This window comes from Pollachius pollachius (genome assembly GCF_949987615.1).
Source record: "Pollachius pollachius genome assembly, chromosome: 11".
In the NCBI taxonomy this organism is placed as follows: Eukaryota; Metazoa; Chordata; class Actinopteri; order Gadiformes; family Gadidae; genus Pollachius; species Pollachius pollachius.
Window position 1 is genome coordinate 16,303,249 of NC_136944.1, and position 25,643 is coordinate 16,328,891.

The window sequence follows — 25,643 nt, forward strand, 5'->3', positions numbered from 1 at the left end:
AACAAAAAACTGTTCATGGAACAAGCCCCCAGGGGCTTATTGACTAATGGAGAGAGAGAGAGTCCCAGCTGTTTCCTGACAGACAGCCACCTGCTCACCTCTGCTCCCCAATGGTTCGTGGTATGAGCGAGACCACAAACACATTGGGCCGTTTTTCACCGGGGAGTTGCTAAACTGTTTGTACAACAGACCCCCTCCTGCTCAACATCTACAGCATCTGGCTGTTGTGATTTCTAGTAGGCTCAGAGAGCAGCATTCAGGTTGAGCGTAAGGCTGAGGTTAGGGTGGCAAAGACCTGACATGACAAAAAAAAAAACATCAGCAGAAAAATGTAAGAGAGTGGGTGTTTGGCACACTTTGGCTCCTCTGCAGTTTCCTTGGGATGTGAAAGTCCCCCATTGTACCTGGAAATTGTACACCACTTGTACCCACAGATTTACAATTACAATTAGGGCATTTAGCAGACGCTTTTATCCAAAGAGACTTACATCGGTTAATACACACATTGACACACCGAGGGCAGAGTCAACCATGCAAGGCAACAGCTAGCTCATCAGGAGCAGTTAGGGTTAAGTGTCTTGCTCAGGGACACATCAACACTCAGCTAGGAGGAGCTGGGGATCGAACTAGCAACCTTTCAGTTACAAGACAACTGCTCTACCTCCTGAGCATAAGCTGACCGATTTTTGTTTGCAATTCCCAACAAAAATCAGAACATGTAAATTTAACCGAAAATACTCAAGATTTACTGAAAATTAATCTGCAGTTCTAGTGAAGTGATTCATCTTCGGCCATTGCTCAAGCATCCGGCAGTCATCATCCTTCTTGCTCAATTCATGCGATGAACGTCACCTTTCACTCAGTTTCATTTGCGCTACTGCGCTACTCTAAACTAAAATGAAATATCCACACAAACACACACCCCCTGATGGCTTGAGCATAAATTTAACCTTCACACTGCTTTCACTGGAGCACAGTTATTGGACAGCAAGATTGACGATAGAGAGAATCTGATATTTGACTTATATCTATTATATTTAATCTGTATAGAATGGTGATATTTTTTCACAGGAAATGACTGATGGTAAACATTCTCAATATCCAGGTTCTCCAGTGGTCAAAGTCTCCCTCTTCGGGTCTTATATGTGGGACTACCGCATGTGCATTCGTTGCTCACTCTGAGCAGTCTGGCTACGGCCAACGCTCTCAAGCACTAATGGACAGTTTGCCGGCTGGGGTTTGCGCTTGTCAATGCCAGTGGCTTTAATGGAGTGAACGCGTGAAGCCTAGGAAGAAGAGATAGTCTGGGAGAAAGGGAAAGGCACGCTCTGTACTACATTAAGCGCCAGGAGGACCCGCTCATCCATGCTAAGGTGATGAGTGCTACACCCAGGTAGCCTAGCCTAATGCACCGCGCCAGATACCAGATAAGAGGCCAATGTAAACTGTCTGTGTAGACAGGATAATCTTATCAGAAACAAAACATTTACGAGGAATGGCATGATATGGTATGTATTTAAGTGTGTTGGACCTGATATGTGCGTGTGTGTGTTTGTGTGTGTCGGATGTGTGTGTTTTGTTTGGCGGGGGGGGGGAGTGTAAATGCATGTCCTTGTGCATGTCTGGGTGTAGTCGCTTTGTTGTCGTATCGCCGGTTTCACCCAGGAGAAAGTGGACTCCAGGGTTCAGTCAGCAGTGCGTGACTGGCAGCAGGTGTCGTAATGGGGTGGCGTGGGTTCCAAGGTTATTGGTGAGGAGGAGTCGCCTTTGCTAATTGGGGCTTATCAGGTGTTCCTGGGAAACCCAAACACCACCTGGGGCCTTTGTGTGGCCGTCATTAACAATGATGGAAGGAGAGGGCGAGAGAGAGCGAGAGAGAGAGAGAGAGAGAGATTAGGACACAGTAAAGTTAAACTTCAGAATCATCAACTCATATATGTAAACATGTAGTGCAACAGCATACACACTTTATCTCATATACCATGTACGTACAAACGTTCTGTGTGACATGATATACATGTTGTTATGGAACCCTGATTCCGGTCACAGAATAAAAAGTGCCGAACAGGATGCTTCTGTTGACTCAGATTCACAATGACTAACTGCATACGTCTCATATTGTACTCCTGGAAGAAAGAAGTGAAGAAACCACAAAAGAGAAGTTTTCAACAATATCTTTCTCTCGCTTATCTCAAAGGCCTGACCCCGTTGTTTTTGCTTTAGTTAAAAAGTAGGGCTTGGTGTTGGTTTGTTGTTCGGAAATCAAACACCATTGTACTCCGAATAATACGGCGCAAACGGGACTGAACTTTTCGAATTCATGACTTTCAAAGAAAACGTTTTTACCGCCCCGTCTTGGGTGTGAGTGATAAAAGGACAAGGTCACACCGTTGTCCCTGCCGTCCCATCAGGGTCAATAAAGAGTAATTTGTCACCATGGCTCTATCCAATGGAGTGAGGCTCGCATTGTGTTGCATTGTGTTGACGTTTGACGGCGGCAACGTGAGGATCCGGAGCAGGACGATGATGAGTTTGTCAGGCTTTGTTTGTGGCTGCGGTAAGGATGAGGGGGTGGTGAGGGGGTGTTGAGCCTGAACAGGAACTGTCTGGGTTACAGCCGGTGAACTTGGAGCCACGTCTAGGTTTTTGCAGAACAACACCAGGTACAGGCAGGGCTAAACTAAGCTAAGCTAGGCTGAACCAGCCTGGCAGGTTTTCGAACACTTTAGAATAAATCCCTTGGCAAGGACTGGCAAGGACTCCTTGGAACACACACGCACACGTGCGCACATACAAACACACACACACACACACACACACACACACACACACCACAGAGGGGTTTCTGTGGTTGGTCCCCCGAACCAAAGACATACTGTGATTATTTTATGCCAGTAGCTTTAACCATTTATTTAAAGTCGGCGGATATCTCACCCCCCCCCCCGGAACCAAAGACACACCAGAACCAGACCTCATAAAATTGATCTTGAACATGCAATGCCTCAAGGCCTTCATAGTTGCATCTTTTAATGGCCATGAAATGGAGAGCGGGAGGAGACTTTCCGGATACATCAGCCCAGAAGAGCCAATGATCGATTGTGAATCCAGTGAAAATATGATCTGGTTGCATTAGTGCTATTGAATTTCTCTGCTTTTCAGAGCATTGCTTGAAGGCAATACTCTTCAGACCAAGCCCTTGTTCTTAGTTCCCTATTAGACTGAAAACATGTCAGGAGATACGTCCCCATATAAATGGTACTGTTTGTACTATTTATGCAATAAACTTTTTATTTTAGAAAGTCAACTAAGTAAAGGGGGGGGGGGGGGGGGGGGTCACCCTTTACGATAAGATAGATTAATGTACCCTTAATAAGCAGTAGTTAATTCAGTAATAAGATAGATTCATGTACCAGTTAATTCAGTAATAAGCAAGCATTGTTGTATATCATTAGCATGGGGGTGAGGTTTAGTGAGTTTGAGAGTTATTAGACTTAATGGGGTAGTTCGGAATTTTGGACATAGGGCCTGGTTCCCAAGTTAGCCTTGGTGTTCTTTATCATTGGAGACAGTTTTCAACACATTTCATTCAGTCTTTCTAGTTGCAGAGTTCGCTCGTGCTAGGCTAGCGCACGGCAACGGGCAGTACTAGCCTGCTAATAAAACACTGAACGTGTTACGCGCGTTAGAGGCGTTGAAAATCAGCATTTTTGCATAGCGAACCATTGGTTTAGGCGCGTTAGACGCGTTTTACCCACCTAAATAACGCGCCCAACGCACCAACGCGCGGAGTTCAAAAAATTGAACTTTTGACGCGCCTACGCGTGACGCTTAGCCGCGATAGGCAATCAGCGTTGAGCTTGGCCTGATGTCACTGGCTGAGAGACGGAGGACGCACAGAAGCAGAAAGAACATGGACGACCAAGTCATCGTTTCAGTGTGTGCTGAAACGATGAGGAGGTGGTGAAATTCACCCAGCTGTGAGCGCCTACGGAGGATGTCATGCACTAGAGTTAAGATTCTCTGCCCAAGCCCGAGCCGATATTTCCCACCACTATCCTCGGGCCGGGCCTTTGATCGAGCGTTTGTGTTTTTTTTATTAAATCATTGCTTTATTGGCCTAATCTGAGGAGAAATCTATGCCATAAACAGAAATATTATACGCCTTTATTACACGGGTCTTCTCAATGCCGTGGAACGCTCCGTTCACTTGCATGGGTAGTAGTACGGTAACTTGTCAACCCCAGCGTCTTCGGTTGCTAAGCGACGTCAAGGTCTTTTGCGGACTATTTCTCTGCTAATCAACACTACGAATGCTGGTAACGAATAAATTGTAAAAAGACACACCATGTGAAGTTATTGTTTCGTTTTGGCAAGTAGCCGTGTTAAAAGCGGGATAATGTATAGAACGTCGCTGGTCATTATCGAAAATAAGCCCCTTCAGGGCGAAGTAAGACACCTCCGCTGGGCGGGCTCATCTAGCTAAAATGATCAAGCGTCAGGTTAGGCGCCACTCCACAGTACACCCGAGGTAAATCATTATAACGCCAGACTATAGATGTAAATGTCTGTGTTGATAGAATAATGTTAGAAATTTCCTCGCATCGCATGAATCATTGCATTTTGAGGAACTACTTTCTCAGCAGCAGCGGAATTTAACCTAGTTATCAGTCCGCCGCTGACGTAGCCTACTACCAAGGCTAACTTGGGAATAAGGCCCTATGTCCAAAATTCCGAACTACCCCTTTGAGCTATAAAGTTATGAGTTAACTCTTAATTAACTGTTCGTTTATGTTAATTACGCAATAATGGGTAATTAAGTTAGCCTTCTTGTAAAATGTTACCACCAGTACAATTATTGTATTATTTCAATATTTGCAGACAAAAGTTGATCAAAAAGGAACTGTTCTGGGTAGCTGGTGAAGTTTGTTCAAAAAAGATCCATGCATGTCACATTCTGTGGAAATATGGAAAATACCCTGAAATCCATAATAAAAATAGTGGACATATCTTCGAATGCCCGGTATTCATTTGCGTGGACGTGACGTCAAGGGGGATTTTGCTCTCAGTTCTGTGTGTGTGTGTGTGTGTGTGTGTGTGTGTGTGTGTGTGTGTGTGTGTGTGTGTGTGTGTGCGCGCACTTGTGCAAGAACATGACAAACTAGTCTCCTGCTGACGACTGCTGCCTTTGTGTCCAGATACCGTTCTGCCCCATTGATCACGCTCTCTCTCTCTCTCTCTCTCTCTCTCTCTCTCTGTCTTCTGATCTAACTCTTTGTTTTTTTTCCTCTACCTGTTGTTCCGTCTGAAGCTCTTTTATTTATTTTCCAGCGATGATATTGATCTGAGGCAAAGAAGCTCAAAGACCCAGCTGTTGGTTGGTTCCAGTAAAGGAATATATGTAGACAGAGAGAGAAAGAGAGAGAGAGAGAGAGAGAGAGAGAGAGAGAGAGAGAGAGAGAGAGAGAGAGAGAGAGAGAGAGAGAGAGAGAGAGAGCTTGGAAGCATCAGGATAGTGTTTCAGCTGTAGCTGACACCCAAGAGGATCACATTACCTTAAACTGGTTTAAGGCACCAATTTAAAATCTAATGTGATTTCCAGATCCAAACCTTGCTCTCCTTTATTTAAAAAAAAGAATCAGTAAAGTAAGCCATCTTGCATTTCTTCCCATGCTGAAATTCCAGATGTTTACGTCTATTAATTTCAAGTATGGTTTTTGAATAATACTCATATTTGTTTGTAAATTGTCTATGCACATTTGAAAAAAAACATGTTGAAAGAAAAGGATTTTAAAAAGAAAATTAACTTGATTTTCAATTAAATACAAATGATGGATGTCAATATATAGGGAAACTTTTTTTAATTTCCTTTTGGTTGTATTTGTTTTTTGATAGGAAGTTTTAAACTACAATTCAAAAGATTCACACGTTTCGTGTCCTTAAAGCTTGTGCTACGTTAGATTACTTTCTCCCTGGTTTGTGCTTTGTGTGTGTGTCACTAGCCGTAGAGAACGGGCCATGATAGAGAGGCCTGTGTGTCAGCCTAGGAGCCCTTGATAGAGAGTCAGAAAGGTAATTCACTGGAGTGGAATGGGGTGCACTACGCAACAATGCCATGTGTTGACAGTCCACTGCTGTACAGGCTGGATGGAATGTATCCCTCCGTTTCAGACTGAGCTCTCCCCGGCTGAGCACAAGCAGTCAGTCTGATAGGGCCTTTTGTCCCTCTGTTTGATTCAACCTGACACAAATTAAAATGGTGAACACACGGTAATTTTTGTTGCTGGTTTTAGGTGCGAGCGTTAAGGCCAACTTTGTTTCCTGTGATTTTTGATCACAGGACTTATTTAAATTGTTTAATAATGGGCCCAAGAAAGATCAAACAAGGGTAAATAATACTTGATAACACATTTGTTTGGGGGTTCTTCCATTTAATGTATGGTTTTTGTTTCTTTTGGTAGCGGCTAGCCACAACCTTCTCAGTGTGTGGTTGTTTTCTCAGAGATGTAGCCATCGCACACAGAGTGTGCGATGTGTGGTTTATGCAGATTTGAGCGTGTGAAAACAAAACTGTTTAATTGTATTTCTTTAAAGCCTCCAAACTTCTGGGGAATTCTGGATTTATTTAAATCCAGAGTATATAATGTGTTTATCATGAAACCTTTCATCATTAAGCCTATTTAAGGCTGTAAAGGACACGGTTTTGTTCGGAATAAATCAGGTCATGTCATGTCAAATGGACATGATATAGATTAAACAGATGACTTTACAGCGAAACAATTGTGTTATTCTGAATCATTGTCATAATGAAAAAAACATGACATAACTTTGACCTCGCAGGGTTTCCGAGGGGTTTCCGAGAAGAATGCCCTCGGCTGAGCAACAAAATGTTATTATATTTCAGTTTTTATCTTTGAAAGACAAATACTTCCATAAGTCAAGCTCATTGGTCCACCCTTCCTGCTAAGGGAGCACACTTTCCCGCTAACACAATTGTCCTTATCAGTAACCCAGACAATCTCTCTCTCTGTCTCTGTCTCTCTCTCTCTCTCTCTCTCTCTGTCTGCAGGTGACCCATTCAGGGCTCATGAGATGTGACAGCAGGACAGCCCAGACTTCCTCCCCGCCTGCGGCCTCATCCCCGTCTCAGCCCCCTGAGCAAAGTGGGGGGTGCTCCTCCCCGGGCCCGGACCATCTCCATCCCCTACAGCCTACCTCTCGCCCTAACCCTCCTCCCGACGGATTGAATGACACTTAGCAGTGAAGCCGCCGTGCTCTGCCTCCCTGTCGCCATGAAGAGCCGGTACCAGCAGTACTACAACTCCACCCTCATCCAGTTCTACTACCGCTGCGCCAAGGATATCACCCAGGAGGACTTGGAGCGGCGGAAGGACCAGAAGAAGGAGCTGAGCACGCTCAACATCGTCATCGTGGTGCTGTGCAGCATCATCATCCTTGAGAACATGCTGGTGCTCATCGCCGTCTTCCGCAACAAGAAGTTCCACTCCGCCATGTTCTTCTTCATCGGCAACCTGGCCTTCTCCGACCTGCTGGCCGGCTCCGCCTACATCGCCAACATCTTCCTGTCGGGGCCGCGCACCTTTGAGCTGCTGCCCGTGCAGTGGTTCATCCGCGAGGGCACCACCTTCATCGCCCTGGCCGCCTCCGTCTTCAGCCTCCTGGCCATCGCCATCGAACGCTACGTGGCCATCACGGAGGTGAAGGTGTACGGCTCCAACAAGACGTGCCGCATGTTCATGCTGATCGGCGCGTGCTGGTTCACCTCCATCCTGCTGGGAGGCCTGCCCATCCTGGGCTGGAACTGCATCAACAGCCTCAGCGAGTGCTCGGCCGTGCTGCCCCTCTACACGCGGCGCTACATCTGCTTCGCCATGACCATCCTCAGTGTGATCCTGCTGTCCATCGTCATCCTGTATGTGCGCATCTACCTGATCGTGCGCTCCAGCCACCAGGAGGCCACCAACTCGCCGGCGTACGCGTTGCTGAAGACGGTCACCATCGTGCTGGGCGTGTTCATCATGTGCTGGCTGCCCGCCTTCACCATCCTCATGATGGACTCCTTCTGCTCCATGAAGACGTGCCCCATCCTGAAGTACGCCGACAAGTTCTTCGCCCTGGCCACGCTCAACTCGGCGCTGAACCCCATCATCTACACGCTGCGCAGCAAGGACATGCGCAAGGAGTTCCTGCGCGTGCTGTGCTGCTGGGGGCTTCTGCGGAGCGGGCAGCCCGCCGACCGGTGCCTGGTTCCCCTGAAGAGCTCCAGCTCCCTGGAGCACTGCACCAACAAACACGAACACCAGCAGACCACGCCCATCATGCAGACGTGCACCACCTGCGTTTGACGGGCCACATGTGTGTGTGTGTGTGTGTGTGTATGCGTGTGATGTGTGTCCCACGGGCGTTTGTTGAAAGCCCCGCTTCCACTTCTTGATTTTTCTTTTCTCGTACACGTACAAGAGGGAAATAAGGGGGGACAGGATGTTGGCCGGCTCTCTGTGGACGATTGGGGAAGAGAGAGCGAGGGGCGAGCGAGACACGTGCACTGCTGCCGACGCCGGCGCGACCTGGATGAGGAAGCGATCCTGGAGTGTGCCGAGACCCCAACAGCAGTGACCCTTGTTAAAAACTGTAAAAAAAAGTTTCTGACTGACTTTCTCTTGCATTTCAACTCTAAATTGAATTGTATGTATTTTACAATCCATGTTTCTAACGTGTTCCATGCGAACCGAAGCCGTGACCAGCTGGCACAAATGGCTTGGGAAGAGACGTGACATTATAAACTCCTGGGGAGACTTTTGAAAGAGAAAATGTGAAAAAAACGTGGGTACTAATTACAGACAATATCTAAAAACCTTTACATACAAGCCTTTGAGCTCTTTAAATAAAACTACCACCCCCCCGTCATGTATGGAAATGCCCCATCGAATACCAAATATATGTACGGCAAATGCCATCTAAATTAGAGTGAGTTGTGGTGAGACTTATGTCTACGTCTGCACTGATGTAAAGCGTGCAATGTTGCACTTTGTAAATTTGTAGGCAATATCAGCCATTCCCATATGAGTTGAATGTTTGCCTTTTTTTCCTGAGACTTATGAACATTCCTACGCCCTCATAGACGTACATTACGTCTGGCCCTACATGATACTGCTCATGAGCACGGAGACAGCAGTGATCCACTCCCTTTGAAACCCTGCACTTCAGACAATCCAGGACACAACATCCCTTATGGCGTCCCCCCCCCCCCCCCCGGGCAATGTATAACCTCTATATAACCTTTATAGAACCACTTCATTTACCAATACAGATGCCAAGTATTCTGCTTCCATGTACTGCATGATTTCCCTTTGTACTCGTTTGTAAGCGCTCATATGTATGAATGGTATATATCCAAGTACCGACTCCTTCTCAGACAAAACCACACCCCCCCAACTAGCCAACCGACCACTCCCATTTATCAGTTGTATTCAGTCCCCGCCCGCCCCCCCCCCCCCCGCGCTTTCACCGTTGTCTGTAGTATCTGAACAATTTCCTCAGAGGAAGGCTCAATCACAAAACACACTTCCTGGAGTGAGTTGGCACTGATAGATTTCAGCTCTGAAACAGCTGTCACACACAAAGTCTAATGGGATTGTTGTCTTGACAAGTCGTAGCAGTGTAGCAGCAATGCACTCCTCCCCTGCTCTGCCTCTCCCTTCCATAGCGTCTTCCTCTTAGGCATATGCGGCTGAATGTAAAGTTTGAAGTGTTCAAAGGAGCGTGCGCTCTTCTAATGACAGTATTATTATTATTTTTTGTATTATTATTATTATTCATCGTCACTGTTTGCATTCATCTGCGGGTGATGTTGCTTCCGGGTGTGATGACCAGGCTTGCTCTCAATGTGAAGTCTTAAATCGAGAAACACACACACACACACACACACACACACACACACACACACACACACACACACACACACACACACACACACACACACACACACACGTTCTCCGTTATTGGTGGTCATACGCATCTCGCATTGCCAGGGGACGAAATCGGATCTGTCGTGCATAAACACGTCTCAGCTTACCGAAGAAAGAATACATAAAAAAGAAAACATCGCACATCCCCTACTGAAGGGGGCATCGGATCCAGTTTCAACGGTGATGTGTGTGCGCGTGATTGTATGCGGGGTAAGGGGGATTAAGCCCTCACGGGAAGGTCAGCTTCGTCCTACGACAACGCAACGACTTCCTCATGGCCCATAGGAAATCCTGTTTTTTATGTGTTTTTTTCTCTCCACAGTCCGGTTCCTGTTCTGGCCTCTATAACGCGTCTTCCTGTTAGACACACACGCTTCCCTGCAATTAGCTAGACACACGGTTTTACTTAATTATTTCACCAGGTTTTTGAACTTCTAGCGAAAAAGCACTTTGTCAGCCTCAGCAGCATCCCCCCTTCACCCCTCCCCCCCTACCTCCGCTGGCCACACCCACACCTCCGCTGCCCTTTCCCCCAGGTATTTTGAGACGTGTTTTAATCTGCGTACCCTTCACTTCCTTTTGTTGCCTAACTGTATATTTCAAAAAGATATACATAACTCTATGTCATGTATGCATGTACATTCTGTATGTATGTAGTGTGTGTGTGTATGTTTGTACAGTATGTATGTGTATGTAAAATGTTAAATATGTATGAAGTGTGTAGTACTGAATGTTCTGTGTGCAATAGCCTTGTATTTCCTGTAGCACGCTGCCTGAGTGAAAATGGTACAATCTTAAACACTAATAGAGGTACATAAACATTGTGTTCATTGTATTCCCTTTTTTTATACAAAATAAACGAAATACTAAAATAATCATGCTTGTGTGTGTGGGGAGTTCTTCTCAGATGATTGACAGTTGTGCAGTGTTCTTGAGCTTAAGCGCTTAGCTCTGAACAATCTGCACGTCCTGAGATGTCTACCTGTTGTGACCACATTGGAGAAGTAATCAAAATCGCTGCGTTTAATCCAAACATGCTCTGACAAGGTCACGAAGGCACTTGTTTCAACACGAAACTCCAGAAACGCTACCGCGCACTACAGCGACCATTAATCACGGATCGCTTTCCTAATAAAAATCTATTTGAAGGATGAAGTCGGGCAGTGTAATGGAATTTTTTTTTTAAGGCGTTCAGGTTGAATCTGGTTTATAGTATAAAAAGGATTGGCTATTTGTAATTTGGCTAGGAGGCGCATGCAGAAGGGAAAAAAAAGGCCCTGGGAAGGATTTCTGGCTTTAAGGGGGTGAGTGGGAGAGGGGAGAGGCTGACAAGAGTGTAGTCTTGGGAGAGTTGGTGCTGGTTGTTGTCAGACGTCCAGGATTCCTGGGTGGGAAACGCTGGCTGAATAAACCCCAGGAGGCTGTGCCGTTGGGATGGCTGCCAAGACTTTCCAGTGCCTTGCAGGATATGACATCACACTCACAAACCGGCAGGCCAAGCTGTGTACACAAAAGCTCTTCAAAGCGGAGGGATCACTTTTAATGTGTTCCAGAAATGTGCTAAAAAATAAAAACACTTTACCAGAGAAATCACACTCTTACGCAGATGGGCGGAAGTGCCGAAAGTTATACTTGGGAATTGATTCAGCACTACATTAAACCATATAAAGGCCTACGCTTGCAAATAATTCATGTTTTTTACATGCAAGCAAAAGTTTTCTGAAGATTAAAAAGTATTAGTTATGATTTCAGATAGGAAATGACATGGTACTTCTTTCTGGATTAAGGTGTCATATATGTATGGTATAGCAAAATGATTTAGGCTACACAAATACGCTGTAGTAAATATGCAGGACTGATGGAAGAAGGGAACATCGTAGTGGCCGAAAAACGATTTGCAGGATGGCCCTTAAGGTCTATTTTTAACTAAACAGTACCACCTTTTGTCCGAAACTGTTAACTGCATTCAAACAAAACAAAAACAAAGAAATTTGAGAAACGTCATAGGTTACTCATCATGGCTAATGATTCGTAAACGTTCAAGTATCAAGTAATCAAATAAATTATTTACAAAGACGGTAAATTAAACGCAAAATGCATAAAAGCTAATGGCCGATTGTAAATTGACATGTGTTGCATTTTTAATGATTGGCCGAACTACACAGAATCCCCACAAAGAGCAGAAACCAACGCCTACAGATATTCTTTATGTAGTACCAATGTGACACATTAATCATATACATCTAGTAAAAATACAACGATATATATTAGATTTCCTGCGCTTGATCACTAGCATTGACAGGATAGCGAGTAAGCCATTATTAATAATTACTTCAGGCAGAGGTTGATTATAAGCCATTGACCAATGACGACGATGGCACTTGGTTGTTCAATTTGATTTCTTCCGCTTATTCACTTGACTAGCGCACTTGTTACAAACACTGGGGTATTTTATATTTTAGTTATCCCTCTAGGGACGGTTATAAAACGTAAGATTGCAATACATTCTCAACAATGAATTTTAATTATTCTTAATAATGTTTTAAAGATATTGTTAACGTAGTACGGAATGAAATATTACACATTATGTATCGCAGTCTCTGCTGGACTCCCCCCTTCATCCCTGCACTGGTAGATTCCAAACTACCCGGGTTTCGCGCGAAAAGACGGCCCGCGCGCCCGAACTGCATATAGCATCCATTGGAAGCCACTTGGAATGCTCTGCTCGCGTACTGTTGTCACCAGTGATTCTTTTAAACATTGTTTTACCATTTTTAAGGCATTTTAGTCATTTTATTCGGACTTTTAGATAGTTATTCACAATGCCAACCAAGACCTCATTGTCTCTGCCCGAGGATGTCAGGAAAAGGTATAGTAAGCAGGATGCTAATCATGCATTGTAGCATGCGTTCAGTTTGTTGCAAAATGCGAGATGACAAATACTAAACTAATTTGTGTTCATGTTGCGTTAATCGTACTCCTGGCTGTATAACTTATGGTACTGCATCGCTAAACAATGACGCACTTGTGCCTTAAAAGTTTCCGCTAACGTTAGCGTCGTCGATTTAATAACCTTTTTAAGGACGGATGCCACATAGTATTTAAGCATTCGTCAATCCATTAATGTGGGTTTGTTTGCGATTTAGCTTGTGTGGGCAGAACAACGTGTTGGATTTGGCGCCACTCAGGAAGTGTTGTTGTGCAGCTCGCTCACTGTCATTGAGCTGCCTGAATAACAACAGCGATGCTGGGCACTGTGTTTTTATGTTTCCATTTGTGTCTCCTACGGTTTATACTACTTTATTTTGATCTTTATTGAACTATTAACTAAATGTAACCCGTATTCGTTGTGTCATATTAAGGCTGCAGGTATTGGAGAAAGAGGAGGATGGGTTTTCAGAGGAGGTAAGTTGTGAACCAGGTCGTTTAGATGTTAACGTTTTTGGATGATTGAGGATCACATATTACAGCAAATTACAACAAACTGTTATGAAGCAATACATTCTTAATTCTGCGGAATCCGAGCTTATGTTTGCATTTGTGGTGCTAATGAAAGCGAGTTTGTTTTTAGTGCTGTGTTTCTGACAAGCTTTACCCTCTACTCAGGACCGTGTGAAGGAGAAGCTCGAACTGGTCCAGGAATTCCTGCATGATGACGCTCAAGACCAACTCAGTAGCCTGAAAGAGAAGATGAAAAGTTCAGAGATCTCCATGGTCCGTTCTCCTTTATTTACTCAAAATCCTCATAGCAACAGTTTCTTCTACATCGCTCATTGTCGTCGTCCCCCCCCCCCCCCCCCCCCCCCCCCCCCCCCCCCCCTATTTTAGGAGGGCTACCTTTCTAAAGTCAAGGCCTTACTGGGACGGGAGCTGTCCCAGTCCACAAATGGCGAGGGTGTGAATGGGCAGAGTGGGAAGACGAACGGTCTGGCCACAAACGGCTCCCACAAAGGGGAGGAGGACGCAGAGGTAACCATGGACACCCAGGAAGAGGCGGCGCCTCTGAAGTCCGCCACCGCTGCTAAAGGAAAGAATGGCCGCAAGAGCAAGTCGGACTCGGATTCAAAGAGTAAGTAGGGATAGCGGTCACTCATTCAGACTGTCAGCAGCAACCTTGATGTATAGAATCGTATTTGAATGACCTAATCATGGCCCTCCCTGTGACTGTAGAATCAACTGCAAGCGCCCGGGTCACAAGGAACAGTGGAAAACAGCCGACCATCATGTCTATGTTCTCGAAAGTGTGAGTATCCTCTTTAATGCGTTGTTGTACTCGGGGATCTGGAACACATCTCAAATGGCGGCTACAAGGGGCTCTATGGTCCCGTGCCACTGGGTGGGACAGAGTGATTTGTCTTGCATTAACTGTCACTGTGAATCTTTTATACAGACAAAAGAGGAAGTCTGATGTAAATGGAGAAGACTCAATTGCACAGAACGGGCAGAAGGAACAGAATGGGCAAAGTGAGCAGAATGGAGAGAAAGAAGCCAAGAAAGAGGAGGAAGAAGATGGAACAGAGGTAAGTGGTTCCATGCAGCATTTAATAGAAGCCTGATTTGCCACAAATTGCACATTCTAATGTTGATATTTCTTGTAGTCTCGGGAAGAGAAGCGTCTGAAAGTTGATTCTGACGAAAGGTAGGTTTCGCTCATGTTGATGCATGATGTTCAATTAGACAAATATTGCTCTAGTTGGAGCTGTAACTAAATTGGAAAAACTGTGTTTTACCATGTTTCTCTGCAGTGTTCCTGAGAAGGCCACAAGGGAAGTAAAGAACACAACAGTCACTGCTGCAAAGGTACGGCCTTGTTCTGGTGTGGCTTGATCTTATCAAGTTCTACTACTTGCGGTTTCCTTCAGCATCTGAAAGAAAACGTCCCAACTCTTTTCTAGACCCCACCTCCAAAATGTCCAGACTGCAGGCAGTACTTGGATGACTCGGACCTCAAGTTCTTTCAGGGGGATCCTGACACTGCGGTAGGATTAGTTATAGTTTTGATATTGCCAAGAAAATCCATATAAAAAAACAACATAAAAATCAAACTGTCAATGGCAGCTGTCATATCATTCCACTGCGGAGTTGACAATGATTTTCTCCGGCAGTACTCTGTGCTTTTTCCTCTGTTCTGCTAAATTGAATGGTGCCCTATGTGTTCTAAATGCCAAAACGCATCCTTCAGATGCATCTTAAAACTTGGTCAAGTGCTCCGATATTCTCTTCATTCATGTGCTTTTGTCATGATCCTATGTGAAGATGTGCATAATCCCATAATGGTGTTTTCTGTCTCCAGAGACCGGGTACTGTTGGATTTCATAATTGTATGTAAGGGTAATCGACAATCATAGCCTATATTTTCTCTTCACTTGAAAGCAGATGCTGACATCAACACGCACGTTGTCAAATTGTCATATACGAGGGGAATTGTTTGGCAGAGGCGGCACTTTCATTTAGCGGCAACACTGCGCCTCGCCTGTAGACGGCTGTGTGAAACTGATAAGCAACTAATTATTACCAAGCGATTAAACCACTTGAGTCCCAAATTGGGAATCATTATTAAGCTGTTCATAAAAGATATCCTGATTTGGCGATCAGTCGACAATGGGTCTGACTAATGAGATTATGCTAACTCTTAGTCATGACCACCAGTAGACTGTCGCGATTAAGACAACCATTTTTCTTCTGCAGCTGGATGAGCCTGAGATGCTTACGGATGAGCGTCTGTCACTGTTTGAATCAAACGCGGCTGGATTTGAGAGCTATGATGACCTCCCTCAACACAAAATCACTAACTTCAGGTACAGCAATGCTTGCATGTCTACTTGCGTACATGGTCACCAAATTCTGACCGTTGGTTAATAAAAAGCTTCCCAGAGCCATGTATCCTCTTGTGCTGCAGTTAAAATATGACTTGCTTTGTCCTGCAGCGTGTACGACAAGAAGGGCCATCTTTGCCCTTTTGACGCTGGTCTGATCGAGAAGAACGTGGAGCTCTACTTTAGTTGTGTGGTTAAGCCCATCTATGATGACAACCCTTGCTTGGACGGTACTGCATATGTTCCCTATTGAAAAACGGCAATGTTGATATTATTATTATTATTATTATTATTATTATTATTATTATTATTATTCTATTTTTTTAAATCAACTTTTCCAAATCATACCCAGTCAATATATTAAGCAAGCGGCTACTTTGAATCTACAGGAGGAGTTCCTGCTAAGAAGCTTGGGCCCATCAATGCTTGGTGGATCACAGGGTTTGATGGTGGAGAGAAGGTTTTGATTGGCTTCACTACAGGTACATATTGCTTGTTTTCAGTCCACACTATTCTGGTCCTCATTGACTATTTTTTATTTATATTAAATCACCTATGATTTCGATTTGCAGCCTTTGCCGATTACATCTTGATGGAGCCCAGTGAAGAGTACTCGTCTATCTTTGCACTCATGCAGGAGAAGATTTACATGAGTAAGATAGTGGTGGAGTTCTTACAAAAGAACCCTGACGTCTCTTATGAGGACCTCCTCAACAAAATCGAGGTGAGCAGACTAAAAAGATGAATTGATGATGGGCATGGGGCCGTGTCATCCATGTTTGCCACACAACTATATAAAGCTTTAGCGGGCATACAATGGGCTGCACAATTATCAGAGATTTAATGCAAGAAACTAGCAAAGTTTAGAACATTGAGTCAGGGAATTGAACAGCCCCCCTCATGTCAGTCTATGATCAAGATTCATTCCTTTTAAATCTCACAAAATAAAACTGTCAAACCGGACCGCTCAAATGTGGAGATCAACCTGAGATCCAGCCAAAAAAAAAAAGTATTCCCTTTTTGTATAAAAGGGAATTCTTCCCACTTAATAAGAATGATGTCCTGTCTTTTTGCATATGCCCATTGTGAGCCGCCCATAGGCCGTTGGATCTGCTCCACCTTAGTCACCCCCTCCAAAACAGGCGGGTCATGGCTGCCACTGATGTCATGGCGGTGATCCAGAAAGTCTTGCTGTTAATCTGACGTCTGTTATCCCTCCTGCCCCTGCAGACCACAGTGCCTCCCGCGGGGCTCAACTTCAACCGCTTCACAGAGGACACACTGCTGCGCCACGCCCAGTTTGTGGTTGAGCAGGTGGAGAGCTACGACGATGCCGGGGACCAGGACGAGCAGCCTATCATAGTCACCCCCTGCATGAGGGACCTCATCAAACTGGCCGGCGTCACCCTGGGAAAGAGGTGCGGCCAAACACTCCTTTTAGTATTGACTCATATTTTGGACATTTATTTATATATTTTTTTGCCTTTTAAGTAGTCACTTTAATTCCTTCAAATTGGTCTATGTGTTGTTAAATTACAGTACATTTAATATTGCAGAAATTGTTTTTATTCCCCCAAGTCCTTATGCCAGATGAATGCTTTGGGACTTAACATTTGCCCCTTGTTTTTATTTTTGTTTTGCTCGGGCCACATATTCCTGCTCCTTGCACCTCTTATTTCCCCCAACGTCTAACATTCCTCTTAACATTCCTAATGCAGCATGCTGCTGTACTGGTAGGTAGGCCTAGCTCTGACTGCTTCACCCACATGCGTGGTGCATTTTATTCAAATGTCTGTCCTTCACACTTGGTGGAAAAATGCTATTACAATCAATCTCTAAAATTAAAATGGCACAATCCTTTTTTATTTTTTGGGGGGGGGTGGGTTTGAATTCAACTAGAGTAAAAATGGTCTGCAAGGATGTTTTTCCAAGTTAATAAAATTCAAATTTCGGCTCAATGGGCATTTCAAGTATTAGAGAAACATTTTTTTTATTATGCCGTTTCATGTAATTGTGGCACATTATAAAAAGCGAAATCCCCTCTGCCTTCGTGGAGCTTCGCTCACGTAGGCAGAATGCTGGACAGCCTTCACTCAAGGAAGCCTTTACTCGTGTTTTTCCTGAACGTGTGCTTGTAACCCATCCGTTTATCAAGACTAACTCTCTTGCATCCTAGCCATTTGCTTGATCGTTGTGTTGCATGGCTTGTTCATCGGCTCCCTCACCAGGGCCAAAGTCTTGAGAAAATCTTGACTCATGCATCCTCGGTTTACTGCCATCACACCCAACTGGCTGTTCCTCCAAAACACTATGTTGCTTTTACAGGAGAGCCGCCAGAAGACAGGCCGTACGCCACCCAACCAAGATCGAAAAAGACAGCAAGGGACCCACCAAGGCCACCACCACAAAGCTGGTCTACACCATCTTTGACACCTTCTTCTCCGACCAGATTGATCAGATAGACAAGGATGGCGGCATCAAGAGACAACGTTGTGGTGTCTGTGAAGTATGTTCAATTTGGAACCAACAGGTCCCGCAATGCCCCGTGTAGGGCAACGCTGAAAGGGGAAGAGTATTTCCCCTAATTCTGTGCACCTTCTGCTATCAATAGGTCTGCCAGTCTTCAGACTGTGGCAACTGCGTTGCATGCAAGGACATGATCAAGTTTGGCGGAAGTGGCAGAAGCAAGCAGGCCTGTCGACAGAGGAGGTGAGAATACTGTTGACGTTGGTTTCTTTAAACCCCTGGGTCAAGAGATCCAGCCCGTTCTATGAATGTAATCTTGCTCCCTCTATGCTAAGGTGTCCGAACCTCGCAGTGAAGGAGGCGGAGGACGATGAGAACATCGAAGAGGAAGATATAATTGTGGAGATTAAGAAGAGCAACAAGAAGGTCCCCATAGCCAAGAAGAAGAAGAAGGCCTCGGTCAAGCTCTCGTGGGTGGGAGAGGTTGTCGAGGTAAACCTGCCAGAATGGCCCATAGTTAGCCCTTGAGGTTACAATTTTCCATGGATTAATTATCATAAATGGTCACTTCAGGGGTTTAGAGGGCTTTGTAATGATTCTACTTGTTTGTATTTCAGACCGAGGGAAAGAGGCGGTACTACAAGAAGGTGAAGGTGAATGAAGAGCTCATAGAGGTGGGAGACTGCGTCTCGGTTTCTTCAGAGGATCCGACTACTGCCCTCTACCTGGCCAGGTCTGCTTGCATTTCTCGGAAGGCAATCTTTTAAAGTGAGATTGAAATCATTGAGGCCACAGGTGAAACCGAACTAAAACCTGTTACGCCTTTTCCAGGATCACCTCCATGTGGGAGGACGGCAGCAGCAAGATGTTCCACGCACACTGGTTCCTTCGGGGGACGGCCACCGTGCTGGGAGAGTCCTCCGACCCACTGGAGCTGATGCTGGTGGACGACTGTGAAGACATGCAGCTCAACTACGTGGAGAGCAAAGTCAACGTCATGTACAAGGCCCCCACCGACAACTGGGCCATGGAGGTACGGCAAGACTGGCTTAACCTCTTTACTACAAGAGAAATGTAGAAAATAAGATGGGGTGGTTCGGCCTTGACGTGTTTTTACTTTGAATTTTTTTCAGATACACCACTATAGTTGTCTTAAAATGGAATTGCCCCCTGTATGATGCCACTGAGATGGGTGTGGGTGTGTAAATGCCTAAATGTGTCGTTTACCTTCTAGGGTGGAATGGACGATGAGATAAAAGTGATCGAGGACGACGGCAAGAGTTTCTTCTACCAGTTCTGGTACGAGCCGGAGTGCGCTCGCTTCGAAACGCCGCCGGCCTTCTTCCCCTTGGACGACTCAAAACACAAGTGAGCACCAGCAACGGCTTCCTGTGACCTTTTCCGGCTCCTTTCGTGCACACTAGCTCAGCGGTGGGCTCCGTTGCAGTCTAACCTAATGGGAACACGCATTTGTCTCGTAGGCACTGCATGAGTTGTGCCAGGACCACAGAGAAGGAGGAGCAGGAGACCCCTCGCGTGTTAGAGCCCCTGGGGTCCCAGGACCATGACTCCAAGGCTGTTTATGCCGTGGCCCTCTTCAAAGGCACTCAGTACAGAGTGGGGGACAGTGTATACCTTCCCCCTGATGCTTTTAACTTCAGGTAGGCTGTGCTTTAACACTCACAATACACCCGTTTTGCACAGTCTTGTTTTTGCGGGCAGGGTTAAACGTTTTGTCTTCCTCTGCTTGTCTCTCAGCGTTAAGGCGGCTAGTCCAGTCAAGAAATCTCACAGGAAGGAGGATGTGGATGAAGACCTGTATCCGGAGTACTACAGGAAGTCCTCGGATTACATCAAGGGCTCTAACCTGGACGCGCCCAAGCCCTTCCGCATCGGCCGCATCAAGGAGATCTTCTGTCACAGGCGCAGCAACGGGAAGCCGGACATGTCTGAGGTCAAACTGAGGATCTACAAGTTATACAGGTAATGCTTGTTGCGGAACCGCCTCACCAAAATAGTAGTGCTTTGTGTTCATTCCTGACCTCTAGAGGGCAGTGATCACAAGTAAACTGTGCCTGGTGTTTCTTCCACCTCCTATCTAGATTTTACAGTTTATGATGTGTTTAATTGTTCCTGACAAGTTTAACGCCTTGAGCATGCATCTGGTTTCTTGCGGCTTATATAACGGTATAAAATAACTTGGTACTCTGCATAAAAGGTGGATTACCATTAAAAAGACGTTTCCACTACCCTGTATTAGTTAGTTCACGGTGATGCCAATGAGGAAATGTTTATTATAATAATATGTTTAACCCTTCCTTTCTCAGGCCTGAGAACACTCACAAAGGCGTGAAGGCCAGCTACCACACGGATATTAACCAGCTGTACTGGAGCGAGGAGGAAGGCACCGTCAGCATGGCTGAGGTGCTGGGCCGCTGTCAAGTGGAGTATGCGGAGGACCTGAATGAGTCTGTGCAGGACTTCTCCAGTGGCGGCCCTGACCGCTTCTACTTCCTTGAGGTGACTTATTCTTAAAAATTCAATGTGTAAACATGCTGACTATTTAAACCATGCTGAAGGATGTATCAAGTCATGAGGCTGGACCCTAAACCTTAAGCTATTTTATGCATCACTGCATCGTAGTATGGCTTGAAGCACAGCTTGGTTAGGGCAGTCGCAATACCAAGTGTTAGACAGGGATGTGAAACTTAAGAAAACTCATTTGTTGCGACAGCTTTTCTTTTTTCCACATCAAAGTGGAAGGGCAGGGGGAACTATGACCTGGTAGCTAGCTAACTTAGTTTCTATGTAAAGACATCCACATTTGTTTAGACTTTGCAGATTGTTTAACAAGGGCATGGGTGCATTAGATAAATGGTAACACAAACGTTAAGTTGTGTTAATAACCTGTATCACACACAGGCTTACAATGCAAAAACAAAGGGCTTTGAAGACCCACCCAACCACGCCCGGTCTGCTGTCCAGAAGGGTAAAGGAAAGGGCAAAGGAAAAGGTAAAATGCTTTACTTGTACTGAGAATCCTCTTGTATGATTTACTTGGCCCAGGCATGGATGGGATTATTGATCCATGGTGTCTTTTCAGGGAAAGGCAAAGGAAAGTCCTCTGCGCCACAGGAGGATGTCCAGGAACCACAAGTGCCCAAAGTGCCCAAGTACCGCACCCTGGATGTATTCTCTGGCTGTGGTGGGCTCTCTGAAGGGTTCCATCAGGCTGGTGAGGGCCTCTTTATCATGTTGGGCAATGTATTCCCAGTGTTTCCCCCAGCACTGTATGGTTAAGGCCTTAACAACAATAGGGCCCCGCCTTGAATACCAATGTATAAAAACAACTAAAAGGGTTAGTTAGGGTTAATAATTAAAATATTTTTTAATTATTATGCGTTAACAAAGTAGAAAACTCTGTTAGGGAAAGAAAACATAAAGATAAATAATGCATTACTAACCGTGTTCGTGCCATGAAGTTTTTTTAATGGAATTGAAACGCAGTGAGAACGGCGTTTTGAATAAGCTGAAGTTTCCGATGGCTAAGGGATTTAGCAGTGGTGTTTTGATGATTTTAAGCTAAAGAGTAGGAATGACCATTGAAGGCTGCGAGGAAAGTGGTGGTAGCGGATACTACATACATCCACAGCATCTCCTTTCTAGCAATACATTTTTCACCCAGACATCTCGGAGACCCTGTGGGCCATCGAGATGTGGGAGCCCGCCGCTCAGGCCTTCAGGCTGAACAACCCCGGCACCACGGTGTTCACGGAGGACTGCAACGTGCTGCTTAAGCTGGTCATGTCCGGGGAGAAGACCAACTCCCTGGGCCAGAAGCTGCCGCAGAAGGGCGACGTGGAGATGCTGTGCGGAGGCCCGCCGTGCCAAGGCTTCAGTGGCATGAACCGCTTCAACTCGCGCACCTACTCCAAGTTCAAGAACTCTCTGGTTGTCTCCTACCTGAGGTACCTACCTGAAAGACCGCCACGCTGTCTTTCAACGGAGAGCTGGGTGATGTGGCAAACACTTAAAACAATTAGTGCTGACCGATGCGTTTAACGTCCTCACGGTGGGGACAAACGTAATCAACCATCGCAAAAGGCTCCTTCATAGTGGTGTCAACAAAAGTGATTATATGTATGCGGCTGTTTTCGGGACATTTATTCCTAACAAACTATTCATTATACTATTGCATATAGTTACATTTTCAGGTTTGACTGGTTAATATCAGTGTAAAAGCCTACCTTTTATGTTTAATAAACTTATTTTAGAACTTTTTGAGTAGTTAACATATCGCTTTCTTTTTTCCCAGTTACTGCGACTACTATAGACCCAAGTTCTTCCTGCTGGAGAACGTGAGGAACTTTGTCTCCTTCAAAAGCTCCATGGTGCTGAAGCTGACCCTGCGCTGCCTGGTGCGCATGGGCTACCAGTGTACCTTCGGAGTCCTTCAGGTCGGTGTCCCAGAGACGTGTCCGACTTGCCACTTCAGTATTCAGGTTTGTCCCCGTGTGAAACTGGAGCTGACCCTAAAGATGTGCGCGTGTGTGTTCAGGCCGGTCAGTACGGTGTGGCCCAGACGCGCCGCAGGGCCATCATCTTGGCGGCCGCCCCGGGGGAGAAGCTGCCCCGGTACCCAGAGCCCCTGCACGTGTTCGCTCCCCGGGCATGCTCCCTGAACGTGGTGGTGGACGAGAAGAAGTACTTCAGCAACGTCACACGGTAACCCGACAACACCCACCCCCCATCGTCAGGCCTTGGTTGTTGAGGAGGAATGTTTTGGTCCACTTGTGTCTGGTTCTAATCCCGATGACTGCGTTTCCACTTCAGGGGCAATGGAGGAATCTACAGAACCATCACCGTCCGGGACGCCATGTCGGACCTGCCGGAGATCCGCAACGGACACGCTTCCCTGGAGATCTCCTACAACGGGGAGCCCCAGTCCTGGTTCCAGAGGCAGATCCGGGGAACGCAGTACCAACCCATCCTCAGAGATCACATCTGCAAGGTAAGGGCTTTGTATTTTATTAGAACTAAATGTTTGTTTTTCAGTAGAGGTATACTACAGATGTATACACTGTATCTGTACTATAGAGTGCGGTTGAGGTGTGACTCTTCCAGCTTGTAACTCCAAGCTGGATGCTTCTTTGGTTCGCTCCCTAATGTCCAACAATGCCACATGACGGTTAATATAATAATTTGTGAAAGACAAATAATCTCCCGTCTGCTTTGAAAGTGTCCACTAAAATGAAGGAAATGGCATGGACAAATCTATGCGTTTCTCTGGTTCAGGACATGAGTGCCCTGGTGGAGGGCCGCATGAGGCACATCCCACTGGCTCCTGGTTCTGACTGGAGGGATCTTCCCAACCTGGAGGTCCGGCTGAAGGACGGCACCGTGACCAAGAAGCTCCTCTACACACACCCCGACAAGAAGAACGGGCGCAGCAGCACCGGCGCGCTCCGAGGCGTTTGCACGTGTTCCGGAGGTGTGTGTTGGTTTGAATTACCGGAGGGCCATTTCTAATCGCTGCCTTGTGTGATGGGTAACATGCATGCCTGTTTGTCATGAACGTGTGTGTGTGTGTGCTCTGTGTGTAGGAACGCCGTGTGACCCGGCCGACAGGCAGTTCAACACCCTGATCCCCTGGTGCCTGCCCCACACTGGCAACCGCCACAACCACTGGGCCGGGCTGTACGGCAGGCTGGAGTGGGACGGCTTCTTCAGCACCACGGTGACCAACCCCGAGCCTATGGGCAAACAGGTGTGTTGAACGAGAAGCCTTATTGTTCATTTTACAGAAAATGTAATGCTGGTCGTAGATTCACAACAAGGTGAGGTAAAACGAAAGAAGTGCTCCACCTTTAGGCTCTGAAGGTGGACCTTTTTACCCTTGGCAGAGTTGACCTGATTTTTCTTTTGGATCCCCAGGGCCGAGTGCTCCATCCTGAGCAGCACAGAGTGGTCAGCGTGAGGGAGTGTGCGCGCTCTCAAGGATTCCCCGATACCTACCGCTTCTTTGGCAACATTCTGGACAAACACAGACAGGTACGACCAGCTGGAGACACTTCAGTAGGCAGTTGGGCAGGATATAAATTTCCACCTCAGGTGGATGTATGAGGGAGTGATCTGTCACATCTACTTCTGTGTACTGGCACATTCATACCGCTAGGTTATCTTGACATGAGATTTATGAGCACCACTTGATGATTATTTTTTTTTGCTCCTAATCATTTGGAAAATGTCAGTGCAGTAGGGCCTTGGTGTCAGACATTGTAATCTTAAACTAGTGCATTTATGATGACCATGTCTCATCCTCTTAGGTGGGAAACGCCGTGCCTCCACCCCTTTCCAGAGCCATCGGTTTGGAGATCAAAAAGTGCATCTTGGAGCGGATTAAAGAGGAGGGCGTGCAAGGTGAAGGTCTATTTATTCCCCCGTCTTATTAAATTATTACCCCAAAATATCCCATTGTTCATCGGAACACCAACAGCATTCCTTACTTTGCAGCAGAGAACGTGAAACAAGAGAAGATGGAGGTTATCGATTAGTTTCCCCGGTGAAGTCCATTCCTTCGACCCTGACGCCAGAGTTCCCCGATTAACGTTTTTAATCTTTCGTCTGGCTTCGAGCCGTGTTACTGGCTACTTTGGACATTCTGGGCAGTTTCATTCCATAAAATCCTCAAGTTTCTAATGTGGTTGTAACTGTGTATTGAAAGGCGTTCACATGATGTTGAATAAATTGTATGTAGTTTTTGTATGTTGTAACATTTCAAATAAAGCGCTTATAAATGGATTGTTTTTCACATCACCTGATTTTGGCCTAGCTTTTTTTTAATTGTACCCATCAATTCAGCATTGATGCGACAGGTGTCACTGATAATTCTAATTCTTGGCACTGCGGTTATGTACCATGGCCATGTAGTGGACTACATTAGTGAAGATATCTCATGTACTCGTCTCAGTGCAGTCTTTGCCGAGTAAATCTAGGGATAGCCCCCGATATTGGTGATATAAGAGATGGGTGCTGCATCAACAGTATCCACCAAAAGGGAGTAATCTAAAACATCTACAAGTAGAGTTGGCCTATCTTGTCAAGTGTTGACACCTGTCCTCTGCTCAATTAAACTGAACTCACAGGTTTTACTCCACTCATTGCATTTATCAATCCATGCTGCCAGTCCAGCAAAAGGTTAACCAAGATATTCTAACAGTAAATTGGTTTAAGCTCTACGGTCCAGCGACTTAAGGGGTGAAAATACCATTTAAAACAATGATTTGATATGGACTTGTATGTCTAGGCATCTCCAATATTTTAATGACCCCACAAATGCAGTAATGGCCCTTCAGTGGTGACTAAAATACGTTTA

At 45.7% G+C, this 25,643-nt stretch overlaps 2 protein-coding genes across 2 annotated transcripts; both read left to right on the forward strand.

Annotated features, from left to right (window-relative positions):
* Positions 1 to 7,071: 7,071 nt before the first annotated feature.
* s1pr2 (sphingosine-1-phosphate receptor 2) lies at positions 7,072 to 10,854 on the forward strand. The gene has a single exon (XM_079746286.1). The coding sequence runs from the start codon at positions 7,245 to 7,247 to the stop codon at positions 8,361 to 8,363; it is 1,119 nt and encodes a 372-aa protein (XP_079602412.1). The 5' UTR covers positions 7,072 to 7,244; the 3' UTR covers positions 8,364 to 10,854.
* Positions 10,855 to 12,672: 1,818 nt separating this feature from the next.
* dnmt1 (DNA (cytosine-5-)-methyltransferase 1) lies at positions 12,673 to 25,063 on the forward strand. The gene is made up of 34 exons (XM_079745548.1): positions 12,673 to 12,855; positions 13,349 to 13,391; positions 13,593 to 13,700; positions 13,815 to 14,055; positions 14,157 to 14,229; positions 14,377 to 14,506; positions 14,585 to 14,625; positions 14,732 to 14,786; positions 14,882 to 14,965; positions 15,675 to 15,784; positions 15,914 to 16,032; positions 16,192 to 16,284; positions 16,375 to 16,526; positions 17,033 to 17,220; positions 18,128 to 18,308; positions 18,414 to 18,511; positions 18,604 to 18,760; positions 18,886 to 19,001; positions 19,100 to 19,301; positions 19,503 to 19,636; positions 19,750 to 19,929; positions 20,027 to 20,251; positions 20,596 to 20,788; positions 21,191 to 21,281; positions 21,372 to 21,503; positions 21,954 to 22,236; positions 22,584 to 22,725; positions 22,827 to 22,993; positions 23,102 to 23,279; positions 23,564 to 23,759; positions 23,872 to 24,035; positions 24,203 to 24,319; positions 24,595 to 24,688; positions 24,782 to 25,063. The coding sequence occupies exons 1-34, from the start codon at positions 12,809 to 12,811 to the stop codon at positions 24,820 to 24,822; spliced, it is 4,575 nt and encodes a 1,524-aa protein (XP_079601674.1). The 5' UTR covers positions 12,673 to 12,808; the 3' UTR covers positions 24,823 to 25,063.
* The last annotated feature ends 580 nt before the right edge of the window (positions 25,064 to 25,643 follow it).

Excerpts from the sequence above, each read along its gene's own strand:
- dnmt1 (XM_079745548.1), top strand. The coding sequence starts at position 12,809 with ATGCCAACCAAGACCTCATTGTCTCTGCCCGAGGATGTCAGGAAAAG. Across the intron at positions 20,789-21,190 it reads ACCGCTTCTACTTCCTTGAG|GCTTACAATGCAAAAACAAA; the intron begins GTGACTTATTCT and ends TATCACACACAG. Across the intron at positions 22,994-23,101 it reads TACTTCAGCAACGTCACACG|GGGCAATGGAGGAATCTACA; the intron begins GTAACCCGACAA and ends TTTCCACTTCAG.
- s1pr2 (XM_079746286.1), top strand. The coding sequence starts at position 7,245 with ATGACACTTAGCAGTGAAGCCGCCGTGCTCTGCCTCCCTGTCGCCATG.